Genomic DNA, 26,339 nt, shown 5'->3' on the forward strand with positions numbered 1-26,339 from the left:
GAATATATATTCAGATTGGACAGAATTCTGGGCCTCAGAAGCTCTTAGCTCATACAGGATGATTTCTGAAGATATACTCCATATTGAAGAGAAAAAGGCTGAGCATGACTCTTGCTCATCACAATACTGGGACACTTGCTAAGATTCAGCAATGAAACTGAGTTAAAAAGTGTTTCTCTTGCAAGGTAAATACCACCACCTTTAGTCTGGTGGCTTGACATCCCCAGCTCTGCCAATGGCTCATGGAGGTACTGATCTCTTGTTCATTCTGGTTTTATTTTAAACTTCAGAAAATAACCATAAAACATGTTAACACTGCTAAGTCAAGAACAGAAATCAGGAAATGCCAGAATGAAAGTTCAGAGTAGCTCAGCTTCCCAACCTCAACATCCCATTAACATAAAGGATTTTATTTGCTATGTAATATTTTCTGATGATATTATATCTCCAGCACAGATTCCTTTATGTGGTGAGAGGTGTGGGAGAGAGCCCTTACAGTTAAGGACCATTTTAACTGATACTTATACTTGCACATCTGTACTAGTCATAAAGGAGTCCTTTTCCATTTATTTTCTAAAGGCAGAGAGGTTTTGTGGGTTCGACTTTTCCATAAGAAATGAATTACATTATTTAATAGAGCTGATGAAAGGAGTGTAGATGAAAAACAAAGAGCAGAGGGTTTGAAAAAGTGAAAATAAGGTAATGTTAAGGAAAAAAAGAAAAGAAGCAGAAATATACGAGAAGGTATGGTATCCATGGTGCAGTTTCATTATGACTTTGGATTTATGATTTTTCTGCCTGTAACAGATATTTAAATACTCTATTTTCTTTATAAAATCACCTCAGAAAAATGTAGCGGGTGTTTATTCTTGTTTTGATGCAGATTAAAATAAATTAATCTGAAGAGGTTAAAAAGCTGCCATTCTGACTTGAAATAATCCCATCCATGCTGAAATGAAATGGTGTTGGGTTCTGCCTTTGATTTGCTGGGCTTGTCAGCAGTCCTTCCAACATGAATAAGAAGATATTTTCTAAATCTCATTTCCCTTTGTAGCATCATAAGCAAATGTTTGGGTCACCCAAAATTGATGGCTATGTTTTTGAGCATATTTCATCTAAACCTTTTCATGCTGCAGTTCATCCATTTGTAAAATGGTTTTAATAATTGATGGCACATAAGCATAAGCTAATATTTAGATTATATTGGAAGCCAGAAACAAAATATGTTATTTCTTCAAGCAGATACTTTTCTAACACTCTGTTTCTTTTCTGTACACTGCAGGCTGTGAACCCATCCCTGTAAAGTACCTCCAGTGGAGCAATATAGAGTCTATTGTGGCTGTGGTCTTTTCCTGCCTGGGGATCCTGGTCACCATGTTTGTCACCCTTATCTTTGTGCTCTACAGGGACACCCCTGTTGTCAAATCCTCCAGCCGGGAGCTCTGCTACATAATCCTTGCTGGCATCTTTCTGGGTTACGTCTGCCCTTTCACCCTTATAGCTAAACCCACCACAACATCCTGCTACCTCCAGCGCCTTCTGGTGGGTCTCTCCTCTGCCATGTGTTATTCTGCCCTTGTGACCAAAACCAACCGCATTGCACGCATTCTGGCAGGCAGCAAAAAGAAGATCTGTACCCGCAAGCCACGTTTCATGAGTGCGTGGGCCCAAGTGGTCATTGCCTCCATTTTGATCAGTGTGCAGCTGACACTGGTGGTCACGCTGATCATCCTGGAGCCCCCGATGCCCATCCTCTCCTACCCCAGTATTAAGGAAGTTTACCTTATCTGCAACACCAGCAACCTAGGAGTTGTGGCTCCTGTGGGCTACAATGGACTCCTCATCATGAGCTGCACATACTATGCCTTCAAGACTCGCAATGTGCCTGCCAATTTCAATGAGGCCAAGTACATTGCATTCACCATGTACACCACTTGTATCATCTGGCTGGCCTTTGTGCCTATCTATTTTGGGAGCAACTACAAGATTATCACCACTTGTTTCGCAGTGAGCCTGAGTGTGACAGTGGCCCTGGGGTGCATGTTCACTCCTAAGATGTACATCATCATAGCCAAGCCCGAGAGGAATGTCCGCAGTGCCTTCACCACCTCAGACGTGGTGCGTATGCATGTCGGGGACGGCAAGGCACCTTGCAAGTCCAACACTTTCCTCAACATATTCCGGAGAAAGAAACCAGGGGCTGGAAATCCAAAGTAAGTGATTGACTGCAGGTACAGATCTATCTGTATTTTATGTCCCTCTCTTTGCCATCCTCTCTTGGTTGACCATAGTTTGCTGAATAGTAAGGTATGTAAAGTTTTTTCATCTCACATGTAGCAGAAAAGGTAGAAGTGATCCTTTAGTTCTAAATCTCAGATGGATGTTGACATGTTGCTTCTCATTTTCTCTCCTGCTCTAAAGGCAGCCCTGTACACAACCCCTTCTACCTCTGGGGTGACTCAGGCGGGTTACGCTGCAGAGTAACCAAGTTCCAATTCCATCTTCTCCCATCTCTCTTCATGAGACAGGGGTCACAAACCCCTATGAGCAGATGCTCTGCATTACTCTCCAAACTGAAGTACAAACATAGCCTTTTGGGAAAGGGGAGCAGAAATCTGTGTCTGAGTGGTTGTAAATCACATGTACTTGTCTGAGACCATTGGGATCTGTGTGTGAAAGCTGGGATTTGAACATTAGTTTGTAAGGTAGTGTTTTGTTACAGTCCTCGTGATTGTCATACAAAAGCACCCTTCATACTATGCCTGTGCTCTATTTAATATTCAGAATTATGAACAAGTCTCTTAATCATCAGCAGTGTAAACTTGTCCATGTTCCCAAACCCAGTGTTGGTGTGAAAAGTTGTAGAGGTCAACTGAAGGTGAACATGAGCTTGCATCCACATCTGTTGAGCCTGTTATTCTCCTTGTTAAAGAATAAAAACAACCATGCTGCAGCAGAGGGGGAGAGAGAACTTTAAACATCATCTCCCTCTGAGCAGCTGTCAGAATGTTTGCAATCTTTATTATCTTATTGCTTCTTAATCTTTAAAGAAGCACCATGGGGCTAGACATAAGCTTAGATTATTTTTGTCACAACTTGAAAAAACTTATCAAAATAATGAAGAACCAGTGAGTTTCCTGACAGAATTAAAATTTGGTTAATTTCCATCTCTTTAGGATCTGTAGGTTTCTCTGAGTCACTTGAGAATTGGTTTTGATTCAGTTTGCATAAGAACTGTTTTCATATGTCCTGGAGATGAAAAGGATAAGGATGAAGGTAATACCATACAGAACTGATAATACCATACAGAACTGATGCTGTAATTAACTTTTACTTTATGCTACTTCAGTACATTTTATTTTGTTACCAGAAAAGGGGTTGGAAAAAAAATGAACGGAGACATAAGTAACCCAAATATGCAACTCAGTGTGCCATGGAGTCCTCACTGTTCTTTTACCTTCCTGAAAACAAACAACAACAACAAAAAAACACAAACAATAATAATAATAATAATAATAATAATAATAATAATAATAATAATAATAATAATAATAATAAAACACCCTCTGCTTAAAAATATCTAAATCTAGTAAATTTCAAACACAGTTCACAATATAAGAAAAGATTTCTTCTACTTGAAAAAACAGCTTCCCCTAAGCATTGTCACCTTCATAAAACAAGGGAGCTTTCCTGAGCTTTTTATCAAATTCTTTGTTGCATAATTTTTATAGGCATTTCTTGGCCTCTGGTGAGCACCAGTGAGTGGAACAGAGACAGAAAGCCAATACAGAGTTTTACGGTACTCTTTTCAACTCAAAACTCAAAACCTAGTTACTATGAATTTTGCTTTTTAGTCTCAGGTCAAGCAGCCAGCTGTTTTACAAAGCCAAATGTTAATCTGTGATCTAAACCTCTTGCACAGTTACTGCTATATTCCTCACCTAAACCAACACAGAGGTAGGGGCATGCTAGGCTTGCTTATGAGGAAGGATGGCATACCTCTCCATACATGGTCATGAAGAAGTACAAAAGGTCATTTTAGGGTTTTGGAGGATATTTTAGCTCCTAACAGAGTCTATTGCAAAGTTTCTAAGGACATTGTGCTGACAGGCACAGAACTGGGAGCCACTGAGGAAACCAAGAAGGAAAAGGTAGAATTTGTTGGAGCTTTGCAAACACTTAGCTAACTAAAATGTGTGCTAAGGTCCTTCCTAAAACAGGGTTTGAAAGAACTGAAACATGCTTAATGCCAACAGGAATGGCCTGCAGACTGATTTTCAATGTTTTTATTTTCCTATTGAAATTTGGGATTTGTTTTTTAGTTTTCCTTCAATAAGTCAGATCCCTGAGTGTGGTGATGTTTCTTGATACTGTAATTGTCCGTCCATATAGCCACATGTCCCTCCCTGTAAATGGCTATCAGTTTCACATAAAGGATCTGTTTTCCAGCTGTTTTTCACAAACTTTCAATTTTCTTGTCATCTCTTCCTTCTCTTGCCAGATTGTTTTTCTTTTACTACTCCTCAATTTTCACCCTTCTCTTCTGTCTGCATTGAACCTCTCCTCTGCTAATCTAGTGAATTCCATTTCTTTCCTCTAAACAGAGAAGTGGCATCCATTTAAATTACATTAGTGTGCAGATATAGAGTTAAATTGAGTTAACTTTAATAGAGGAAGCTAGTTTATATTTACAAGGGCAAATCAAACTTATGCAAACCTTGTTAAAAGACAAGGTTTGTGTTTAATGTTGTGTTTTGAGTTTAACTACTAGCTTTAGAAGTAGAGCCAGCCAACCTGCTCTTCCTTTCTCCTTTGTAAAGTAGAGCAGAAGAATTAACTAGGGAAATCCATTAACATAGGATCTGTTAGTCAATAGAAAACTTTCAGCTATATCTGGTGCTGTTACAGAGGTCAACTTGGAAAATGGCTGTCCCAGCTGAACTACCAACACCATTTCAATGAAAATAAATTGTTCGGTAACATTGGTCTTTACATAAACAACAAAGTGTGCTGCTTTTATTATCTGTGGCACTCTGAAGATGCTGTGTGCAATCATGAAGGTGTGAACTCTCTCTTACTTGGCTGAGTTGAACTGTGAGCGATTACAGACAACACTGTTTTAAATAGAGCTTGCTGGGAACTTTCCAGTAGGGTATGTTTCCCATCAGAAAATTCTAGCCTCTCAAAATGTTTCATAGAATTGTATTTTGATGGGAAAGATCCTCTCTGGGCCAGGATGACTTTTTTTCCCCATGTAGGGATGAAGGAATTGGTAAGGTGTGAGGGATCTTTACCCCAACAGACACTAGTTAAGGTATTCACTTAGGGTAAGAACATCTTCTTCACATTCCAGATGAATGTCCTATAGCTGGACAACACATTGCTCCAGGGCAAGTCTCCCCCTTTCTCTCTGTTTTTGACCAGGATTGTGTCCTGGAAAAGAGGAAAAAAAATCCCAATGCAAACCCTAGAGAAATACTCTGTAATATTCTGTGAGACAACTCAAATCTGGGGCTGAGAGATCCCTTGTGAATGTCTTCAGTACTAAGATATTGTCAGTCTCTTCCTCTTGTCAAATGAATATTTAAATGTTTATAAAAAATAGAACAGCTCCATCAGGAGAGATCGAGAGAGTGATCTCTGCTGCATTTATTGAGGCTGGGGGCGGGGCAGTTATTGTTAGAGTGTGCAGCTTGGTGGCATTATAAGATCTTGGCTGTTACAGGATGATGACATAGCAGCATTTTTAGGAGAGCCTTTTTCATCTCTTTTTTTCCAGCTGTGAGATTGGAACTTTCTAATATGGGTCTTGCTGTGATCATTAGCCTAGTACTTGACCATGAATCGTACTTTGGTCTATGAGGCTCAATCAGCTTGAAGAGTAGCACTCTGAGAAAATGCCTGTAAGATATCAAGGGCAGATATAAGGGAGGAAGGGCTGAGGTGGGATGCAGCCCTGCCTGGTGTGTCTCTCACTCTGTAGTGAGCTCCCTCCACCCTCATCATAACTGCTTCTAGCCTACAACATGTCTCCCCAAGGAAGCAGTGCTCCTTTCTGGGCTACATGCAGAAAAAAATAGCCAGTGATTTTGAAGATACTGATCTTCTCCAGCCTTTTCCAGCCACTGCTTCAAATGGACACTGGTCAGGTACAGGAGGCTGGAGTAGGGTTTCTTGCATGGCTTTTCTGTAGTCCACACATGCATGTCAGGTAGAGCTTGAGACACTCAGCAAGACCTGAGACTTCTTGTGGGTTGCACAAGAGAAGGATCAGTGGAGGAGGATTGCTGAGGAGGACATAGGAGTTAAGTTCTTTGTGCGCCTTTGAGTAATTAGCTGCCATTTTGGTGGTAATGCTGAGCTACTGCCTCAGTCCTCACACATAAATTATTTTAAATTTTTGGTAAAGAGCCCAGGTCTGGACACCATTTTAATGCATTTTGAATCAGAATAAGCAAGGATTTAACTGTCAGCATAAGTCGTGTGGCAAAATTTGAGGTGATGGGAAGGCCAACTAGCAAGACTCACTTTGTGGCCAGGACTCCACATTAGTGCTTGAGCCACCTGTATACCCTTGTATACCCTTTAAATACACTTGCATTCAGTTATTTTTCCTCCAGCTGCCTGCACTGAGAAATGAATGGTTGTTTTTAAATATTTCTAAGCCCATACTTTTTATTTATGCTTTTGACTTGTTTTGGCTGTCCATGCCTCTAGTCTGCTCACCCAGGCATCTCTAAACAGTGTCCAGGCAGTTACTTGGGCCAAAAGTCTTTCAAAGTGGCTGTATTTTATTCCAATAAAAGGGAGTCAGGCAACCCAGCATCTCCTAGTACATTCTCTCTGGTTTTCTATACATGAGCCTGTTCCTGTTCTTCATCCTTTTTTTGTGTGTACTGGGAAATTTAGCTGGGAAATATGTTTCTCAGCTACCTCTAGTAACTCGTGTACTCCCTTACCAGGACTTAGAAACCATCTGCTTTTTTGTCTTGCTAGTTATAAAATTCTCTCCAGGTATTCTTAAATTACCCCTTCTCTTTAAACTGACTTGCTGAGTTTCCATTTCATCTTGAGCAAGCTGTGCTGACATGCCACGTTTTTCTGGGACGCATTTCACTTGGCGACTCACAGTCCAAAAAGGCTTTTGGGCTCTTCAGCTCCTTCCGTTTCAAAGCCTCCCACAGAAAAGCAGTGAGGGGAATCTTAGCATAAGTATGGCCAGAAGGTAGGACATTTTGTTTCACTGTTTTTATGGTGGTGGGAGGAGGCAACTGCACTGTGCAGCATGGCAGGAGTTGGAGCTTCCAGAAACAGAGAGTAAATGTTCAGCATGTTCAGTTGCAGTCATACAAATGCAGATCTTTCACAGCCTCTCACTTGATCCAACTGGAGCACCTCATCACAGGAGGAGATGTCTGGGAGTATTCCCTTTTCTCATTCTCAGGTTACTACTCCATGCAGCCAATACACTATCTTTAAGTAGGGTATTACGGAAGCAAAGGGGCAGCAGAGAGAAGTGTGAACAGAAGATGAAAAAACTTTTAATGTAAGGAAAACAATGGCTTTTGTTCTGACCTCTGCAGGCTAAAATGTGTGAAATCAAATAAAAAACAATCTCAACTTGGCACAGCTGTACAGAGAGAATTTCACTCTGTCTGGTTGAAATGCATCAAAAGATCTGAAATAAGGATTTAGTGGAAAGTGCAAGAAGGACTAATAATAAGCATTGTACCTTCTCCTACAAAAAAAAAAATAATATATATATATATATATATATATATATTTCTAAACTTCTGCACTCTAGGACGTGAGCCCAATCTGAGATGTCTGCAATACAGAGTTTTTTCTTTGGTCCTAAACTGCAACTCCTAGCCTGTAAGAATTATCTTTAAATATTTGTTGTACAGATAACTTATGTTGTAATTTTACCTTCTTATCATACAGCTGGTCTGTACAGAGACAATCACTGAATCTAAAAGGAAATGGTACGCCAGCTTGCTTTGCAGTTCAGAGAATTAAATTGATGCTGTGGGTAAACTTTCCATATACTGTGATAGTATTGCATGCACAATACAACAGCCTTTTTTTTTTCTTTTTTTCTTTTTTTTGACCATTACAGACCTTGGAATACACTGCATTCCAAGGCATTTACAAGAAAGTCTTTAAATGTGCTGTGTCTGCACAGCCATCCTGCTAAGGTTTACCCAGAGGAGTAAGGCAGATTATGGAAGAGAGTTTTGAAACAGAAGAGGCTGTAAGCTCCTGCAAGTGGGAAATAATACAGAGATAAAAACAAACAAACAAAAACCACTATGTAGTCCAGGCCCAGTTTTTGGTGCAGGGCTGCTCCATGGCAGCATGCATGTGGCTGTGTGGCCCCTGTCTCCCTGTCAGGACACAGGGCACCATGCCTCGTCCCATCCAGGCAATATCACAGAGCAGTCCACTTCCTTCACAGCACTGATGAAGGTGTGGCAGCTCTTGTCTGGTTCCCTGGTGCCACAGTTGTCCCAGGGAAGGAAGGCAGCACCCATTGCAGGCCAACTTGCACCCATTGCTGCACTCACTGCAGCCCTCCCCAGTGATCATCTAGATTCTTATGCAGTTGAGTCCTTCTCCCTTTTCTGAGGTCACAGAGCCTTTTTGGGAAAGCATCTTTCAGGCTCACAGGGATAATTGAAGGTTTTTAATGCCAAACCTCTCTCTCAGCAGTTGGTATGTTTCCTGGCTTTGCTGGGCTATTTACTAGGATTAAACCATTAATGATTTTGTGGACACACAGCACTGTGACAGGTAACAGCCCTTACCCTGTTCTCTCTTGTATGTGATGTGAATTTCAAATAAGAAAATTCAACAAACTCAGTCAAGCTGTTCAGTCCTTGTCAGTGTATTGATTTAAGTGAATATTTAAAACTCCCAGAAGACAGTTACCTATTTCCAAGGGACTCTTACAATTGATGTGAAAGAATTGGAAAGAAACACAGAATAAGGGAATTTGAAACTTAATAATCCAACAGCAATCTCTTCTAGCCTTGCTAAAACATTGTTTATTAAATTTGAGCTATATAGTTATATCTAACATTGTGCTAGGTAGCTTGAATTTGCATTTGCTTTAATAGACATGATGTAATTCTATCCCAAGCATCTGAAAAAACATAAAATTGGTGATAAATAAGTCAGAGATGTGTCTTCCACACTTACATTTTTTTTCCTAGTGATTTAAATAAATACTAAAAATCATATTTATTTAAAAATCAGACATGCCAAATGTGTATACCAAATTATATACCAAGCTATGTACCTGCTTATATATATGTAATATAGGCGGTATGAAGATAGAGAATTTATCTTTTCCTTCTAATGACAAATAAGGGGGAGGCTGAGTAAGTCACTCTAAGTATTCCGTGCAAGTTATCCCAGCTAAAGAACATCCCAACACATGCACAATTACAAGTCACTCCTAAGACAAGCTGAGGAGAGGGGACAGGATCTGATATCCAACACCATTGGAACAGTTGTGCTTACATGCAGTGCAGCACAAGGGTTCTGGTGATCTAGGCTTATTCCTCTGGGTTTACTTCTGTGATCAAGCAAAAGCTAGCCAAGACTATATTTTAGAGAAATAGAAAAATTATGAGGTTCTGCAGTGGCCTCCCAGTAAGGGCAGTGAGGATAGCCTCCCCACTCTGCCCAGCCTCAGACAAAACCCAAGATATATTATTCAGTGTACTGGGCACAGAACCTGTACCCTGGGCTCCCATCCAGCATTCCGCTTCTTCATCACCAGTCAGAACTACATTTTATTTGGTCAGTTCCCTCAGGTGAAAGGACTGTTGTGTAAGATTTTCTGTGATTTCCTCCTTTTCTCAGAAGTACTTGTCCCAGGCAGCTTTGCCACTTTCTTTTCATGGATATTCACTACTCTGTTCTCCCAGGGGCCTTTGACAGGAGATAGACCTAAGGAATGGTCTCTGAATACAGCCTGGTTCTTATCAAAGGAGTTGTGGAGAATTTCACTTTACAGCTTGTCTCATTTTGCTGCACTCAAAATGCTGAATCATAAAATGTTGTTTTACTTATGGGCACTGCTGTAGCACCAGACAGCCTTGTATAATGAATTTTACTATCCAAACACAATGATGCATAGATGCACAATTATATCAGAGGGGAGCTTTGCAGCTATGTACCACTTTCTCTGCTTCCTGTTGTAAGAGGAGCAAACACACTACTGCAGAAAGCCTGAGGGAGGCTAGTATCTTTTTTGGAATAAAACACAGGAATAGGAACATCACTTGTAATTTAATTTCTTGCTTGACTGGATCACTTATTACATTTCCTTGTATTTTTGTATTTGTATGTATTATTTATTGGTTTTTTATTCTGAAATGCAGTCATAACAATCCAGTTTGGATGCTGTAAAAATGCACCAACTCAGTAGTAAGTGATACAAACAATTGCCTTCACTTGTAGGTATAAGCAAATGCTGTTCATCTGTTTAGCACCATAATCTCACATCGTTTTGGTTAGAATTTTCTCTGTGAGAATAATAAGGAAGGAATATTCTCCTGTTCAGAGCATCAGGTAAATAAATTGGTGTTGCAGGTTGCATCTTGGTAAGTACATAAAACCCTAGATATTTCCTTGTATTACATATATCAGACTCTAACTCCCATAAGCACATACTAAGGGGAAAAAAAAAAAAAAGAAAAAAAAAAAGATATTTGGGGGGGTGACTAAAATATCACTTTAAAAAGCATAAGAGGTTTATTCATTTAATTCAGCATGTTAAAATGGAAACAGCATAAAGAACTAAAATGAAAAGTCTCCTAGAATCTAATTTTAAGATTTTAAGATTAAGTCAAGATTGCATTTTACCTCCTTCATATCCTCAAAGGTGTGATGTTTCAGCCCTGGGCTTTAGTTATTCACCTTTCCTCAGCAGAAGGAAATTGAGCTGTGACTTTTCGTGGACACATGATAATTCATGTACAAATACTTGCTAGAATAAACACATAGGATATTCTGTAAGTGTTTATTCTGTGGGGATCTCTGAGACACTTTGCAATTTCATACATCTTTGAGCTAATGTAGAGGTGAACAAAAATTCAGGTAGTGAAGGATAGAGTTGCTATCTCTAATACTCTCTGGATGAAGATAAAGCTATAAAGCATAGGCACTATACATAACTGTCTAGAGTAAATACAATTTTTGTTGTTGTTGTTATTTTGTTTTTTGTTTTTTTTCCCCTGAAGTTAAGATGTAGTCTGAAAAATATTCTTGATTCATTCCAACAATTTAGTGCAAAGTTGCTAGTGTGAAATGCAGAACTGCTGCTAATTTATTTAATCCTTTTTAGTGCTTGTGGATACATGAGCATGAGAGCCCACAAAGAGGACCACATCTCATGTCACCTGTTCCACCTCTTCCACTGATGTAAAAAGGCATCTCATATTCTGTCCACCAAACATATACCTGCCGGCAATGAGCATCCCTCTTAGTGCAGGACTCCCTCACATAGCTAAATGCTGCAAACCAAACTACAGCATGTTTTTGCAACATCTGACAGAGCACCTGATTTTTATAAAGCCCTTGTAATGCATAGTTGAATCGCAGCCCTGGAGAGAGAAGACGGTCTACCTCTGCTAAGGGACTGTAGAGTTCCCTGGTCAGGCATGTATGGTTTACCACACTATTAGAAATGAAATCTGAGCAGGGTTTAATCCTGATAATAAAGAATTAGTCTCAGCACCATATCACTCTATATTTTATTAAAGAAATTTCTTTGAAGACCTTGGTGGAAGAAACCAGCACATACATTTTGTTGGCTGCAATAAAGAGGTCCACACTTCGATCTGTCAGTTGATCAGTAATGTATTTGGGAGCAAATTTTTCAGGATGATGCCCACTGTTACCAAGACACAAAAACCTGTCTACCCTGACTTAGGTCATCAGTGTAAATTTAAGATGTTCTCCAAGGCTCTTCCATATCTCAGGGAAGGTTTTGAAAAAAATTCTCACCAGCAGTAGCACAGCCCCTGTCCCACATGGTACTCTCAGAGCTACAAGTATTTATGGCAAAGGGAGTATTACTAAACCTTGGAAACAAACGCCAATTAGTCTCAGCTTACATATGTCCCAGCAGTACAAACCACTGCCAATTGCACCAGCTTTTGTGAGACCACAACCTCCAAACATTTGTGCCTTATCATTATCAGCTGAATTCCAGCTATTGCAGGGCATTATCTCGGTACCTGCAGAAGCTCATTTTTTTCTAAAATACTTCAAAACACAGACACATTTATTTACAGATAACTGTACTACCTCCGCTGACATTTTATGCCATCCAAAAGTTTTACATTCTTCATTTTATTTTCATTGAACACAGAAGAAGATGCAGAGATTTGTGCTGGTTATGATGCATGGCAAAGCAGAGGCTAACTCCGGGTGCACTATTCAGCCTAAAATCGGGATGCAGTCTTTGCTAAAGTGCCTGTCCTACTGCTGTTTGTAATAGAGAAGTTTTGTTGGCTGTAGATTTTTTTTTTTCGTGGTGATTTAAGAGTTTGTAAGCAGAATAGCAAGGAATTATAAAACTTCCATCTTCACTTTCTGCTTGACTTTGATACTTTTTCTAGACAATAAGGTTTGTTTTCCACCCATCTGATACAGTTTTCTATCAGTACCAAGTGCACACAGTACCATTTACACCCAGAGCAGAGATATGACCATGTTCTTCTGTGTTCTCCTGGTTATTAGATTTGCATCCTGAGGACTCTGAATGGGCAAAATTAGTACTAGCAGATATTTCCTTGGGGTTTCCAGACCCGAGTCTGGAAGCCTGCAGAACAGACATTATGTTAATAATATTATTAACATAATATATTATGTTATATATTATTATATATTATATATTAAATATATTATATTATTAACATAATATAATAAAATTATGTTAATAATAATAATGGACATATTTAATGTCCACACAGAAGGACATCCACTATCAAAACATGACTAATGATTGTGGCCAACAACATGGGTTATGTTCTCTCAGAGACCTAAAGGACTTTAAGAAACCACTTTAAGTAAGGCTGAAATTGAAAGCAAAGTATATTGCATCAATAGAACATCTGCCTCCACATTAGAGTTGTTAAGGAGTATTTAATTTTGAAATAACAAGTCAGCTAATTCTTCAAAGCATATATGTGCTCTGGCATTCAGCCTCCCACACCTGACAAGCACAGGTTAAAAGGCATTATCACTATAAACAGCGAACAATTGTGCAGGCTAGAAGTAATCACACAATTTGTCACTTAAAAGCCCACTTGAGAAAGAAAAGCTCCAGGATCCTTATTGCTGCATTACAAACAATTTACCATTTCTAGCTTACTGCTTCAGTTATCTCTTCTTAAGTCATTTCCCCTTCTCTGTTGTGTGGTTCTTTTGTGGCGTGCAGGATGTATTTTTCTGCCACCTTGCAAAATTAACTTTACAGAAGAAAAAAACGTGAGTCAAGTGAGTCATTGCCAGGAAGTTTGTCCTTGAGCCCGATCTCCTCAGGGTTAGATAAGCATTAATGTCAGCAACAGAGAGGCTGTCCCTGCTGCCCCTGGTTTGGGTAACATGGGTGAGAGTTGTCCCTTTCAGCAGCAAACCAGTAGGTTAGCTCAGCTCTGTTGCAGCACCACAGCTGGAGATGTCAACACTGACCTTACCCTCCAGCAAAACAAGTGCCCCAGCTCTGATTCTGGCAGCCTTTCACTGGCCAGTGGTTTGTTGGTATTCACAATTTCACTCCATTCAGTCCCAGGTATCCCCAGAGAATCACAGATTCGGTGTAAATGACCATCCAGGAGCCACCTTCCATCCAGAACACCATCCTCCTTTCAACCCAGAGCTGTCTGTAAAATATTAATCTTTCCATATCCTTGGGGTGTGTTAAAGGCAGGAATTTCTGCTCTTGTCACTTTCTTCAAGCTCAGGACAGTAGTCTTCCACTCTACTTCTGTAGAAAATACTCTTCCTTTTGTGTTCTCTTATGTCCATTTCTTTTCATGGCATAACCTAGGGCCCTTCAGATGGTTTGGTCCAGCTAGTTTGGGCTGATTTACAAGCCCTACATTCCCAGATCTAGGATGGCTTGGAAACTGGAACTTGCTCCACATTATCCCTTTTGTACATCCCAAAGCCCCCAAACCAGCCAAGGAAACCCAGCAGCAAAATACCTTCAAACCATCCACCACCACCACCAAAAACCAGACACATCCCAGAGTCTGAGTAACCTCCTGTGAAGGGATTAGCTACCTTGAGCAGACTTGGGAGCAATAACAAGGGGTGCTATGCTTGAAAGTATACACAGCAGCACAGATGACTGCAGGAAGAGCCCTGTGAGCTCTTGGCTCGTGGGTGCTGTCACCAGTTTTTGTGCCCTGGTGGCAGGCTAATGCCATGGGTGTGCAGGGACAGGCCAGCAGCTCCGCAAGGGTCCTTGAAACTCATGTGTGCACAGCAGGGGCTTGCCTCTGTGCCCTGGGACCTTGTGGAGGGGAAGTGTAGGCTCAGGCAGGTGCAATGTATGGCCCCAGGGATATCTGTAGTCAACAGGAAGTTTGGATTTTCTTTACTTTCTAATATTCTCTGAAACGTCCATTATACACATTGCTCAGTCTTCAGTTTTATATCTTACCTCAGAAATCTCTCCTGCTGCCATCCTGGACAGCCGAGAGATTTGCCTGCAGCTGCTTTGGACTATCATAGCCTATAAATCCACAAATGCTTTAAGCTGCCCTAAGCCAGAAATGACACCCAAAGCCTTCCTTACCCCGTGCTGCCCCTTCACTTACACAGAGACAAGTGCCTGGATGCTGTTAACTGGAGCAGGGAACTCATCTTTCCCCCACTCCCCCCTTCTTTTTTTTTGGTTTAGTTGCAACCCACATTTGTTGTCCCCATCATACCCTGCCAGTTCATTGAGCAATCACACCCAGGGCTGTGCTGGCATGGAGGGCTGGATGCTTCCCTGGGCACACAGCTGGCTCGTGCTGGCCTGGGGTGACACGAGGTGCAGCTTTAGCTCTGCGCTGAGTCTTTCTGAGCATCTCACTAGGACTGTGTTCAGCCCAGTGACCCCTCTGTCCTCTTCAGCAGATGCCCACCCTTCAACAGAGAAAATGCATTGCAAAAATCTCTCCTGCTCCTCTGTCCTCCATGGGTAGTAACTACCCGTGTGCCTCACCCTGCCTGGCAAGGGCAAATGACAATGTAGCCTCCCTCCTACTTACAGCTCTCTCTGCTCTGCAGCTGTTAATGAGTTCTTTCTTTCCAAAAACTGCCACTGTCCAATTGATTAGCATAATTAAGTTAAAACTCAGAGCAATTATTTCTAACCTTCACTTGGTTAGAAGGCAGGGTTTGTGTTTTAAAAAGGAATCTGTACTGAAAACCAGTTTATCTTCCCAACTTTATCTATTGCTTTAAATATTGCAGAAATCTTCTATCAGATTCTGGTTCCTGCAAAAGGTATTGAAATTCAACTCCTCTTCTTACAGGAGAAGGACCTGGGCTTGCTTCTTTTATAATGGATAGCTTTTGATCCAGCTATGACAACTATACATAAAACCTGAACTTTAAAGGACACAAACATCAGAAGCTGATGCTTCTGCTTCAGAAGATGTTAGATTTAGATTGGCAAGAGAATTGGGGGTGGGTGTTCTGTTGAGCACTTTACTGATCTGATTCTACATGCAAAGTATGCATACCTCCCCAGTCACCTCATAGGCTGCTAAAGAGTCCAGGAAGTAGACAGCAGGCTGGAAAGTTTGTGTTGTTGCAGAGCTGCCCCTTTGGGGTGAGGAGGGCAGTCAGTCTGAATGCTAGAGCAGGCAATAGTCCAGGCTGTGATGGTAGTCTACACAGGGCAGGTGGCACAAGCCTTCTCCCTCCCTCTACTGAAGTTAAAGGTTACATATAAATTAATAAAAAAAAATAAAAACTAGGAAATGATTCAGGGCAATCATGCCACTGTAAGTATCAGCGTGATGCCACCATCACTTCTCTTTAATTCTGTCCACTTACTATCTTCCTAATGTAATCAATGCTCAGTTGTTTCAAATTAGGTTGTGTTAAACCTGGGGCTGTGTTTTCTTGTATATTTTTGACTATGAATCAGATGTGAAAGTCTTTCTTACGGCTCAGACAACATCTAGTGTGGAAGATCTTTTACTGGCTTCAGATGATAGGTAACACAGCATCCCGCATTTATATTATCTTGGATACCAGACAGATTCATTCAGTCTGTGTCTGTGTGGAGAGTCTGGATGGACAGAGAGAGTAATTCCAGGGCAGAAGGTGAATGTTTCATAGTTATTCGGATAGAAAGCACTATAGATAGCAATTTTACACTTTCCTACAATCCTGACACAGCTCTTTGCCTCATGGGATGATTCATTTACACTTAAGAGAAAACATAGTGGCAAGAGTGACTTTTCCCTCAGACCCTTTACTTTCCTCACTGCAGATTTCTACAGCCCTGCTCCCTAGCCTGAGTTTTGACCAACTGTCTAGAAGCATGTTTCTGCTTCAAAGAATGTAAAGTAATTAATCCTCTTCCTTCAGGACCCTTCTGCACTGTCACCCTGCTTTCCCTGGCAGGCTCCCTGTTACTGCACCCAGGATTTCATCAGAAAGCAGTTTATATGCTTTTGCTATGGTATGGCAACTCCTCATTCAAACACACAGAAGATCCATCCTGCCTCTGAGCTCAGGAAACAAATAAGTGTCATTGACTCAATGGGAATTACCTTTATTGTTTAGAAGACAGCCCCCCAAAATGGCCCTTTAAACAGAATTTTTAAAGGTGGGCAGGCTATCTAAATTTTGGTAACCAGAGGAATGTGTGAAATGTCATCACTGCCTGCAAAGCCAGGAGGAAGAAGGGAGGAGATACATCCTAATTAGAAATAGGATGAAAAAAAAGTAAAGAGAGTATTGCCACACACAACTAGTAAGAGCAAGCAAGCCTATGAGGATACTTCAAACTGAATATTTCAAGAGCATTTATTATTACTTATGCAGCTGACAATGGTTAATTACGGCAAAATAGTTCACTGAAGTATAATTAGCACGTGCACTGAATTTCCCACAACACTATATATCTAAATTTCACTCTAAATCCAAATCCAAATTCTACTGAAGTGTGAACCTTGGGATTATGATTTCTGTAGTGCATATCCTGTGTATCACCATGTGGGGATGCCCCTGACTTTGACCGACAGGCAAACCACTGCTTTGGTGGAGCATGGCAGCACTTCAAACAGCAGTCTCCCACCAAATGCAAACTTGACAAGGCATTTAGGAGGTTGCATGCTGCTACATATGTAACATATGTGTTTGATTTTGGCTGAGGAGCACATCTGCAATGACAGTAAGAAAATAATTCACTGTGTTTTGAATGGTAGGAAGCATTTTGGACTAAGGAAGCAGGATTCTTTCTTCCTTTCACACAGCAGGATTTCAAAACAAGACCTACAGAAGCCCAGAGCTTGGAGAACAAAATGCTCTGGGCTCACTCTGGGGATGTATCTGCATAAAAAGTACAGGGTGGGAAACAAGGAATGCAGCTAAAGAAGCCAGAAGTGGCAGCATATGGCACTAGCTGAAGAACAGTGACTGGTAAAGCATGTTGCCTCACAAAGACCCAGGTTCAGAGAAGTACTCTGAAACAGAAGTTTTCCACCTTTTCCAAGGTCCTTGAGCAAGGTTGTCTGTGGCTGTGTGCCCTCTGTTGTGCATACGGCATGTGTGTATATGTGAAATATGTTCAGAATCGTATTTTTCTCTTGGATAATCAATCTCATCTTGCTACATGTTTTGTAAAATTATCTCCTGTGATTGAATAAACTACTAATTTCAACTTTTTACAAACCAACCACAGAAAGTAGGAAGCTCTTGTTCTGTCAATAGGTGAAGAAAAGCAAAGGTCTGTAGTTATGTTGGATGTTCTGTTTAATCAGAAATTTAATAATCTCTGTAACTTCAATAGGATGTAGGAGAGAGTACAGTAGATAAGTTCCTAATTAGTATCTCCTTTAAACTGTTAAATCTCAGAGATGTCATTACTCCTGGTAAAGAATTTAATTATTCTAGAAGCTTCAAAGTGAGTAGGTTTACAAAATTGCTCAGCAGTATGTCTTATTTGTGTTTTATTCATAATAGTTCAGAAGTCATCTCAAGGCATCTACCTCTCCAAAATGGGTATGCATGTATTCTGTGTACATCACGCTGTGCTCCTGTGCTTTAGTATGTGGTGAAAAGAATGGCTTTTTTGGCTTATTGGCAGCTGTACTGAGTATGTAGTACGTGCACATACCATCCATGAATCTGTTGTTTTGAGGTAAACAGAAGTCTGGCAAGCATGCACAATGATTATTTGTTTGATGGGGAGAAATGCTGAGTTTTATTTGCATTTTATTTGCAATACAATGACAACTTTTTTTTTTTTCTTTTTCAGAAATTCATTGACACATTTCATGTGCAAAAATACCTGACATTTTTGTTAAAGCACGCGCGTGTTAATATATTTTTATTGATACTGGGGAACATAAATGAGAGCTTGCATCCGCTTTATAGGGCAAGGGAGAGGAGAAAATATAGTGGAAATTGTCTTACATTAATGTCCAAAACTGAAATCTGCAATCCTTTTTAGAATTATCTTCAGAAATAGAGTGGCTGGGAGACTTCATTTCACGTCTACCTCAAAAAGGCCAATGTGTCAATAGGAAAAAAGAAACATACGATGAAATCACATATAATGAAACCTAGTGACTAGGTTTAACTAGAGCTAAACAAAACAAAACCAAACAAAACAAACAAACAAAAAAATCCAAACAGTTAGAAAACCATATTGTGGGAATAAGAGACACAGAGAAAAATCAGGAGCTGTATATATTAAAAACTACACCAACAAAAAATTTGTTGATGCTTTTGTAGATAAGATGAGAAATGCAGATGGTCCTTTTTCATCATTTAACCCTGTGTTGAGAATACCAGGGGAGAATTCCCACTGACAGCTGAGTGCACAGCAGCCCTTGCCATCTGGGCATAAAGTGCATCAGGGCTCAGCAGACAAAATGGGGTCAACCACCATGAGAACCCATTTTACACAATACCATGCTGGAGCCAAGGAGAAACCTATATGGAGGTTGAGGTGACTGGCCCAAGGAAGAAGAAAAAATACGGGAAGGACCACAGTGAGCCTTAGACGTAGGTCAGGGACAGGCACCCTATTGAGTGGTAAAACCACCATGTGTGCACATGTGTATAACCACTCACTGGGTGTCTTTTTCTTTTCAATCTTCAGGAAGAGGCAGCCAGAGTTCTCGCCCACCAGCCAGTGTCCGTCGGCACATGTGCAGCTTTGAAAAATCCCACACTGCAGTGAATGTGTAAGAGAAGCTGCATGACAAAGAGTGGTTTTACCCCTTGCTTTCTCTTTCTCATTGGTTTATCATGTCTAATGATGGGACAAATGTGGTGCATGCCATTAAAGATGGGAAATTTGCTTATGTCCCCTGTTTCACACAATGCCTTAATCTGATTGTCCAGATGTGATGAAGAGGACACTCAACATTTTTTTTGCAGCTTTTACTTAAAAGAAAAAAAAAAAAAAAAGAAAAGAAAAAAAAAAGCCTTCACTTTTATTTGTAAATGCTTGCAACTTTGCAAATACATCCTTTTTTGTACTAATTGTATCTTCTTTTTTCCATTTAGCCAACTTTTTTTTTTTCTTTACAGTTTTGCATGGAGATGACATTATTCTGCGTGCTTTAAACAAAAATCCAGTGGCTGTTTCATAGCAAGATACCTTTGCTGTGCACAGCTCTCACTAACTGCTCTCGTTAGTGAACTGCTGCTCCAAAGCCAGCAGAGGGAACACAGAAAACGCTGGTTTGGTGGCATTCACTGAGTAGGGAAATGATGTGCAGTAAATAAAAACTGCAGAATCTGACACAGGAACAAAGAGCTGCCCTAGCATATCTCTAAAGAATAGCAGAGAAAATTTTACTGTTACAGTTCTTGAAAGACGTACAGCTTGTGAATATTCTCCATTCAGTGAACAGGAACAAAGTTCAGCTGTTCAAAAATAAAAGTGCAAATACTGCCTTCTCTTAAGCATACACAAACTCAGTGGAGAAAACATGCTTGCTCTTGCAGAAACGGAAAGGCCTTGCCTCCTTTTTTTCCAGGACAGATTTATGATCTTTTCCATCTGATAAACTGCAGATGTGAAGCAGTCCTGCTCCCTGCCCCAGGGAAGGTTGTGTGGTGATGAGGTGGAAATCTGCCTCTGAGGCACTTACCCAGCATTTTGAGCAGCACAGTCCCTGTGCAGCCCAAGCTGCCATTCAGCTCCTATAATCAGCCACAAAACATTCCAGCCTCTGGAATGCACAGGCTGTGCAACTTGTGGGCAGGTAGCAGTGATGTTAATTCAACCAAATCTGCCCCTCTGACTCGCAGATCAGAAGAAATAGAGTTAGTCTACATCATAGACTTGTTGCAGCAGTGATGGTTATGCAGGGCCTGGGCAGCAACCAGATTTGCCTCCCTGAAACAAAAATTTTGCAAAGCCAGTGTAAGGAGAAGTACAAACATTTTGTTATTAACTTCTGTCTAACAATGCTTCCTTCTTTTCTTGTGTAGAGCTAATGCTGCAGATTTGAAGGGCACAGATTGCCAACTGTATATCTGGAGACAGAAATGGGTGATGAAATGGGAATCTGACCATTAGGAATCAAAGAAAGGCAAATGCAACAACAGATTATATTCAAAAAGCATGGATACAAAGAATAAAATTCCTGAGCATGGGGAAGGCTGAAGCTCATGCTCTTTGCATGACAGTGCTTGGGATTTCTTTTTTTTTTCTTTTAAGTTTGTAAAAAAAAAAAATCCTCATTCACATGATCTCCTGAGAAGCACCTCTGGTGCAATGCCAAGCAGTCCATGGGACTTCAAACACTTGTGGCAGCAGCACAGATAAGAAAGGCTTTAAAAAGCAGCTGAGCTTTTCAGACCTCCTGAGCATGAAGCTTGCTATTTTGGCTTCTTCCGCCTCCCCTGCCCCTCAGGCTCCCCTCTCCCTCCAGCAGAATCAGTGCTTTCAGAGGCCCAGCAGTGCTGCACTGCAGCCAGGGGAAGGAGCATCCTCCTCTGGCAACCCATGGCCTGGCGGCCAGGCTGAGCTGCACAAAGTCAGGCATCCGCCATCTCACTGGATGTCCATCACCACCTCCTGGCCTCATGCCCAGGCCTCAGCCAGTAAAACCGCAGCAGTCAGCCAGTCTGGATTTCGCCGGGGAAGCCTCACTTTGCTGCCCCAACATGCTAGAAATCACCAAGGCTGTTACGTTTTCCCTCACCTTCCAGTTACAGGCAGATAGCTGGAGGGGCCCCAAACTCTTTTGTGTTTGATGTACGCAATACTTAGCATTAGTTGTTGTGCTAACATTGATCTCCATTTTCCGTGTGATCCCGGAGATGGCCAAAAATGCAGAGCCATGAAAATATAGAATAATAAAAACTGATTGTCATCTTAATAAACTCAGAAACATCAGCTTTGAGCTTCAGGGCTCTTTTCTCCTGAAGCTGCACGTTCGTTGCCATGGAAATGTCCAGATACACCCAGAAAAGCCACAGCCCTTGCTCGCTGGTTTATCTCCTGCAGCATATTAGAGCTAGATCTATTAAAAACGGGGTGCCTCATGACTAAGCTTCCTGTGGCAACTGGGTTAAGGCTGCATTCGAAACGCTGGCCCTCCCACCAGCAGCATGTTACAACAAGTCTGGTGTCTCTTTGAGTGCTGTTTAAACTGATGGGAGTTTATTTTATTCACAAATATACCAGAGAATCTGCCAAGTTATGGTGAAGAAAGACCTCATTTACTGCTATAAAACTGCTGCACACTTTTTGGCAACAAATATCCAGAGCAACCATTAGGAATTTATTCCTGTCATGATACAGCTATTGGCTAGGAAATATTCTGGATTTTCAGAATAATTTTCCCTTTTGTAACTTCACCTAGGGTTCTCAGCTGTGCATCTACTCATTATGTGGAATATCTTCCATTCTCCGTGTTAATGCCGTTCAGATGTTTGAAATCTGTTACTGAGCTCTTTCATCAGACTGAACGTATTCAGTTAGTTCAGCTTTCTCTCATGAATTTTCTCTGTTCCCGATGGGGCTTTTTATTGCTGTTCTCTATATGGCATCCCATTTGCCAATATCTTTCTGGTTAAAAATGTGGTGTCCACAGAACCACAGAGGAATTAAAGAAAGCAAGGAAAAATCTACCATAATCTTAATTAATATTAATCTGCATTTATAGGAAAGGTCTTCCCTACACATTCCTAAAGGAATCTCTGTACCATGGTATGGTGCTTTTGAGTGGGGAACACAAAATTTGTCAACTATTTTGTGGCTTGTTTGTATACGAAACCCATTAATTTCTGATCCAACAGCAGCTCTAGATCTTTTTTCTGCAATACTTCTTTTAAAATAATGTATTTGAAGGTTGTTGATCTTTATAGCTTTATAGTTCTACAGCCTATTTTGTCTTAGTTATTGCTGCCTACGCTTTTCCTAAATTAATTTAATTCTATCATTTTCTTCCCGTGTTCCTCAGCTTTCCAGGTTCCTTTGCTCAACACATTGTAATTTTCAGTTTTCAGGTTGCATTAGCTGTGTTCCTTTTCAAGCCTATCTGAAAAAAAAATGTTTCAGTTAAGGTATTGTCAATGACTACACTGCTGTATACATTTATTCAAGTGTGCAGCATGAGGCACATCTTCAGGTAATACAAATGTGCTTCTCCATTGATAGAGGTTCCACAGAGAATCTGTGATGATTTACACCACGCATTTCTTGTGCACTAACTTTGAAAACCTTAAAACAATACAATGGTCATCCTGTAGGATGTACTCATTCTGAATATTGGCTGTTTTTTAAATTATCATTAACAACAAAATAAACAGATTTCATTATTATTATTTTTTTCAATAATAAGATTACTTTTTTAAATTCATTTTGATTTGCAGGTTTTTGATCTTCATTTCTTGAACACTGGAAGAATTTGCCTGCTGTTTAGGACAAACTGTTCATTATCCTGAACTTTGTATTATCTGTTATAATAAGTTGTTTTCTCCAAGCAACACATATTTATTTAGTAGCTACTTGTTATTCTTCTCAAAATACTTAATGAACAGTTTGCAAGCTGCAACCTGCTTTGCAATTTGGGGACATTTTAATAATGTCATAGCTATCAGATCAGGAGTACTTTGCAAGTTCTGCAGATATATTTCTCCAAATTATTTGCAGTAACTTATTTTTAATCATTTCTGTGTAGCAAAACATACTGTTGAACCAAAAGTTTTGTCTTTAATAATTAGATAGATGACTGAAGTGTGACATAGCTTCTGCATTTTCAGATGAGACTAAAAATTAATACTAGCAATTATAATTACATTTGCTGGTATTATCAGTGAATTATTCTCTGAAATTATTCTCTGAAATGTTATTATGAAAGTAACATTTACCTCTTGCAGTGGAGTAACAAGGAATAACTAGGTTAGATTTACTTGACACAAGCCTGTGGCAAGGCAGAGGATTAGAAAGGTGGCTCTGGGCTTGTGCTCACCCACTGCAACACCAGGTCTCATCAGGCTCTGCCCCTGTGGTATAGTGGGACAGCGTTATGTTTTCCTGCAGTTTGTGTATACCTGTTTTTTGTGTAGCTGCTTCCATGGTACATTTAAAATAGCTCTCTAATTTACATAGAACGTTGTGTCCCATGTGCAAGGCAAGCAATTTGTTTTGTCCTGAAGGAAGGGAGGGGAACGACACAGAAAAGTTAGTTCAGTAATCTGAATTTCCAGAAACACCAGTGGGAGGTTAAACTTTGCTCTAATTATACAGCACCACAGAAAGAGTTGGAGTCACGCTGTGAGAACTGTTGTAAGATCCTCTTATCACTGAAGCAGAGATTGCATTGTAGATGGACTAACACTGAAGTTGTTTTGTGATTATTATTATTTTTTTTAGGTGATAAAAAGTGATATTTATCAGCAAAAATCCTGAGCATACACCAGATTGTGTATGCTTAGACTGTGTATGCCCAGAGTGTGGTGGGAGGGTGATGGGCCCCTCACTCTAGGGTGAGCCACAGAGAGGTTAAACCTGGGTTAGTAAAAAAGATAAGCCCTTGGAAGGAATGCTTTTAAAAATCAGGCTTGCAGGAACATGTTAACCAACATGCCCTGCTCTGCTAACGAGTGGCGGGGCTGGCTGCTCCCACTGGCTTAAAGGCCCGAAGGAGAGGGTCCTCCTTAGCACAGGGAGATATCCCTAAGCTGGATGAAAGCCAGTTCACTCCCTAAGTCAAATTTCATGCCACAGCGGCCTTACTGCAGTGGATACTATGATGGAGGAGACCTTGGAGACAGAAGCGAAACACTGCAGTGTGCTGCAGTGCAGGTACTAGCCTTAAATCTTAAACTATTTAGCTTGGGTCCTGGGAGCGGTGAGGCTGCAGTGGGACAGAGCTCTGCTTGGGCTCATTACTGCTGCTTACATGGCTGCAGAGTTGAAGAAAGCTTGTCAATGGCTACTTGCCTTTCTGTAGGCAGTGCAGAAATTCCCCTGCCTAGGAGGGTAATCTGTGAAGGGGAGAGCATCATTTGTTGACTGGGCAGCACTTGACACTGGCCTTATCTGGTTGCTGATCAGATAGTTTAGGGTTTGGTTTGGACCTAATTTTTGTTTACAAAATTGACAGCCCCTTGCATTTATTGTTCATTCCTAAAATTTTAGTTTCACACTAGGTTATCCCAATGCCTCCTACCAGCAGTGGCATTTCAAACAGTTACTATAGTGATTATGAGGAGGTAGGTTTGACCAAAACATCAGTCTGACAATGAAAGAAAGGGAACTTCTTTCTTCTGTAATCTTTTCTGCTGATTGATTGCCACTGCTGCTTAAGAAACAAACAAACAAACAAACAAACAATTCTATATATTTGCCCTCTAAAGGTAACCAAACAAAGCTCTTGTATCTCAAAAGGAAACAAGGAATTAAATCTAGCATTTCCTGAAATGTCCCTTCTTTTTCATCCTCAAGCACTATGCCTAACTGCATCCCCAGCTGTTTCACTCTGGCAGTGACAAACACTACATCAGATGAGGAGCCATTTCTCAATATCATATAGGTTCCTAAAGCTAACCTCATTGAAGCAACCTGGGAATATCACTGTTTAACTCTTCCTTATGGTGTCATTTAAGGATATTTATGCACAAAAAAATCAAGGCAAAAAGGACAAAGGTTCAAGCACAGGGGATGGAAAGTTCACCAAATTCTTTATGCTCTGGGTCTCAGGCTATAACTTCACTGGCAAAATGTAATAGGATCAGAGAGTTGTACAGACTAGTTTACTATATACCACTGGTATTTGGAGACGGGCCAACCATCTTCTACCTCAGGAACATTCGGTCTCTAAAATATGAAGAAACCTTTGCCATCCAATGTCTGAACTAAGACATCTTCAGGACCATGCTGTATGAGGAAGAACTAACTGTTGCAGGGTTCCCAGGTTTCACTCCAAGGAAGCCAACAAGGTCGAATACCCTAGACACTATCAGGGGCAGGACTCTCGTCTTTGACTGTGATGGAACTTCAGACTGAGGCAGTCCTGGTCACAAGCAGGAGCAAGATTTTGGGCATATGGAGACCCTTAACAAAAAACAGTGAACCACCTAAAAAGCTGTAGGCATGTCCTCAGCTGAGGAATGGCTGGGCAGGGATATTTTGGATTGCTGTTTCAGATTTGGGCACATCATTTCTTTTAAAGACTTTCTGTAAGTAACTATTAAGGTTTGAAATTGTTTTCTGGCTTGTTTAGTGTCTATAATCATCAGCTGGAAATATGTGAAAGTGACTAGCCCAGAGTCGTGCAGTGAAAACATTGTAAAAATTGGTACATTTATTAAAAATAGCACTTTGAATTACTGAGGAAAAATAACAATAGATTTGCTGATGGAACTCACACACATAACACAAACTCACACCAGTAATGTACTTGTGCCTATTCCCCTAAAATACAAAAGCTCTAGACAAAGCTGTGAAGAAAGTTCAGAAACTGCAGCGAAAATCCATATATGTTGCTGCCTAGTGAAACCAAACCCATCTTATGTGTTAAAAGGGTATCCAAGGGCCTATCTAGACATCTAGGCTAGATACAAAGATATGAAGAAATAGTTATGCTGGATAAACATGACTATAAACCTTAATGTCA

General features: G+C 40.5%; 1 protein-coding gene across 6 annotated transcripts in view; it reads left to right on the forward strand.

Annotated features, from left to right (window-relative positions):
* The window catches only part of GRM1 (glutamate metabotropic receptor 1), a 188,906-nt gene that overhangs the window by 155,405 nt on the left and 7,162 nt on the right, over nt 1-26,339 (forward strand). For 2 of the 6 annotated variants that reach the window (XM_068677026.1, XM_068677025.1), the window contains exons 8-10: nt 1,283-2,213; nt 18,214-18,252; nt 19,358-19,442. In XM_068677026.1, coding sequence (XP_068533127.1) covers nt 1,283-2,213; nt 18,214-18,252; nt 19,358-19,418 — 1,031 coding nt within the window. In that variant the 3' untranslated portion in view covers nt 19,419-19,442. The remainder of the gene's footprint in view (nt 1-1,282; nt 2,214-18,213; nt 18,253-19,357; nt 19,443-26,339) is intronic. The other 4 variants (XM_068677028.1, XM_068677027.1, XM_068677024.1 and 1 more) reach the window with 2 other exon arrangements.

Source organism: Anas acuta, chromosome 3 (assembly GCF_963932015.1).
Source record: "Anas acuta chromosome 3, bAnaAcu1.1, whole genome shotgun sequence".
In the NCBI taxonomy this organism is placed as follows: domain Eukaryota; kingdom Metazoa; phylum Chordata; class Aves; order Anseriformes; family Anatidae; genus Anas; species Anas acuta.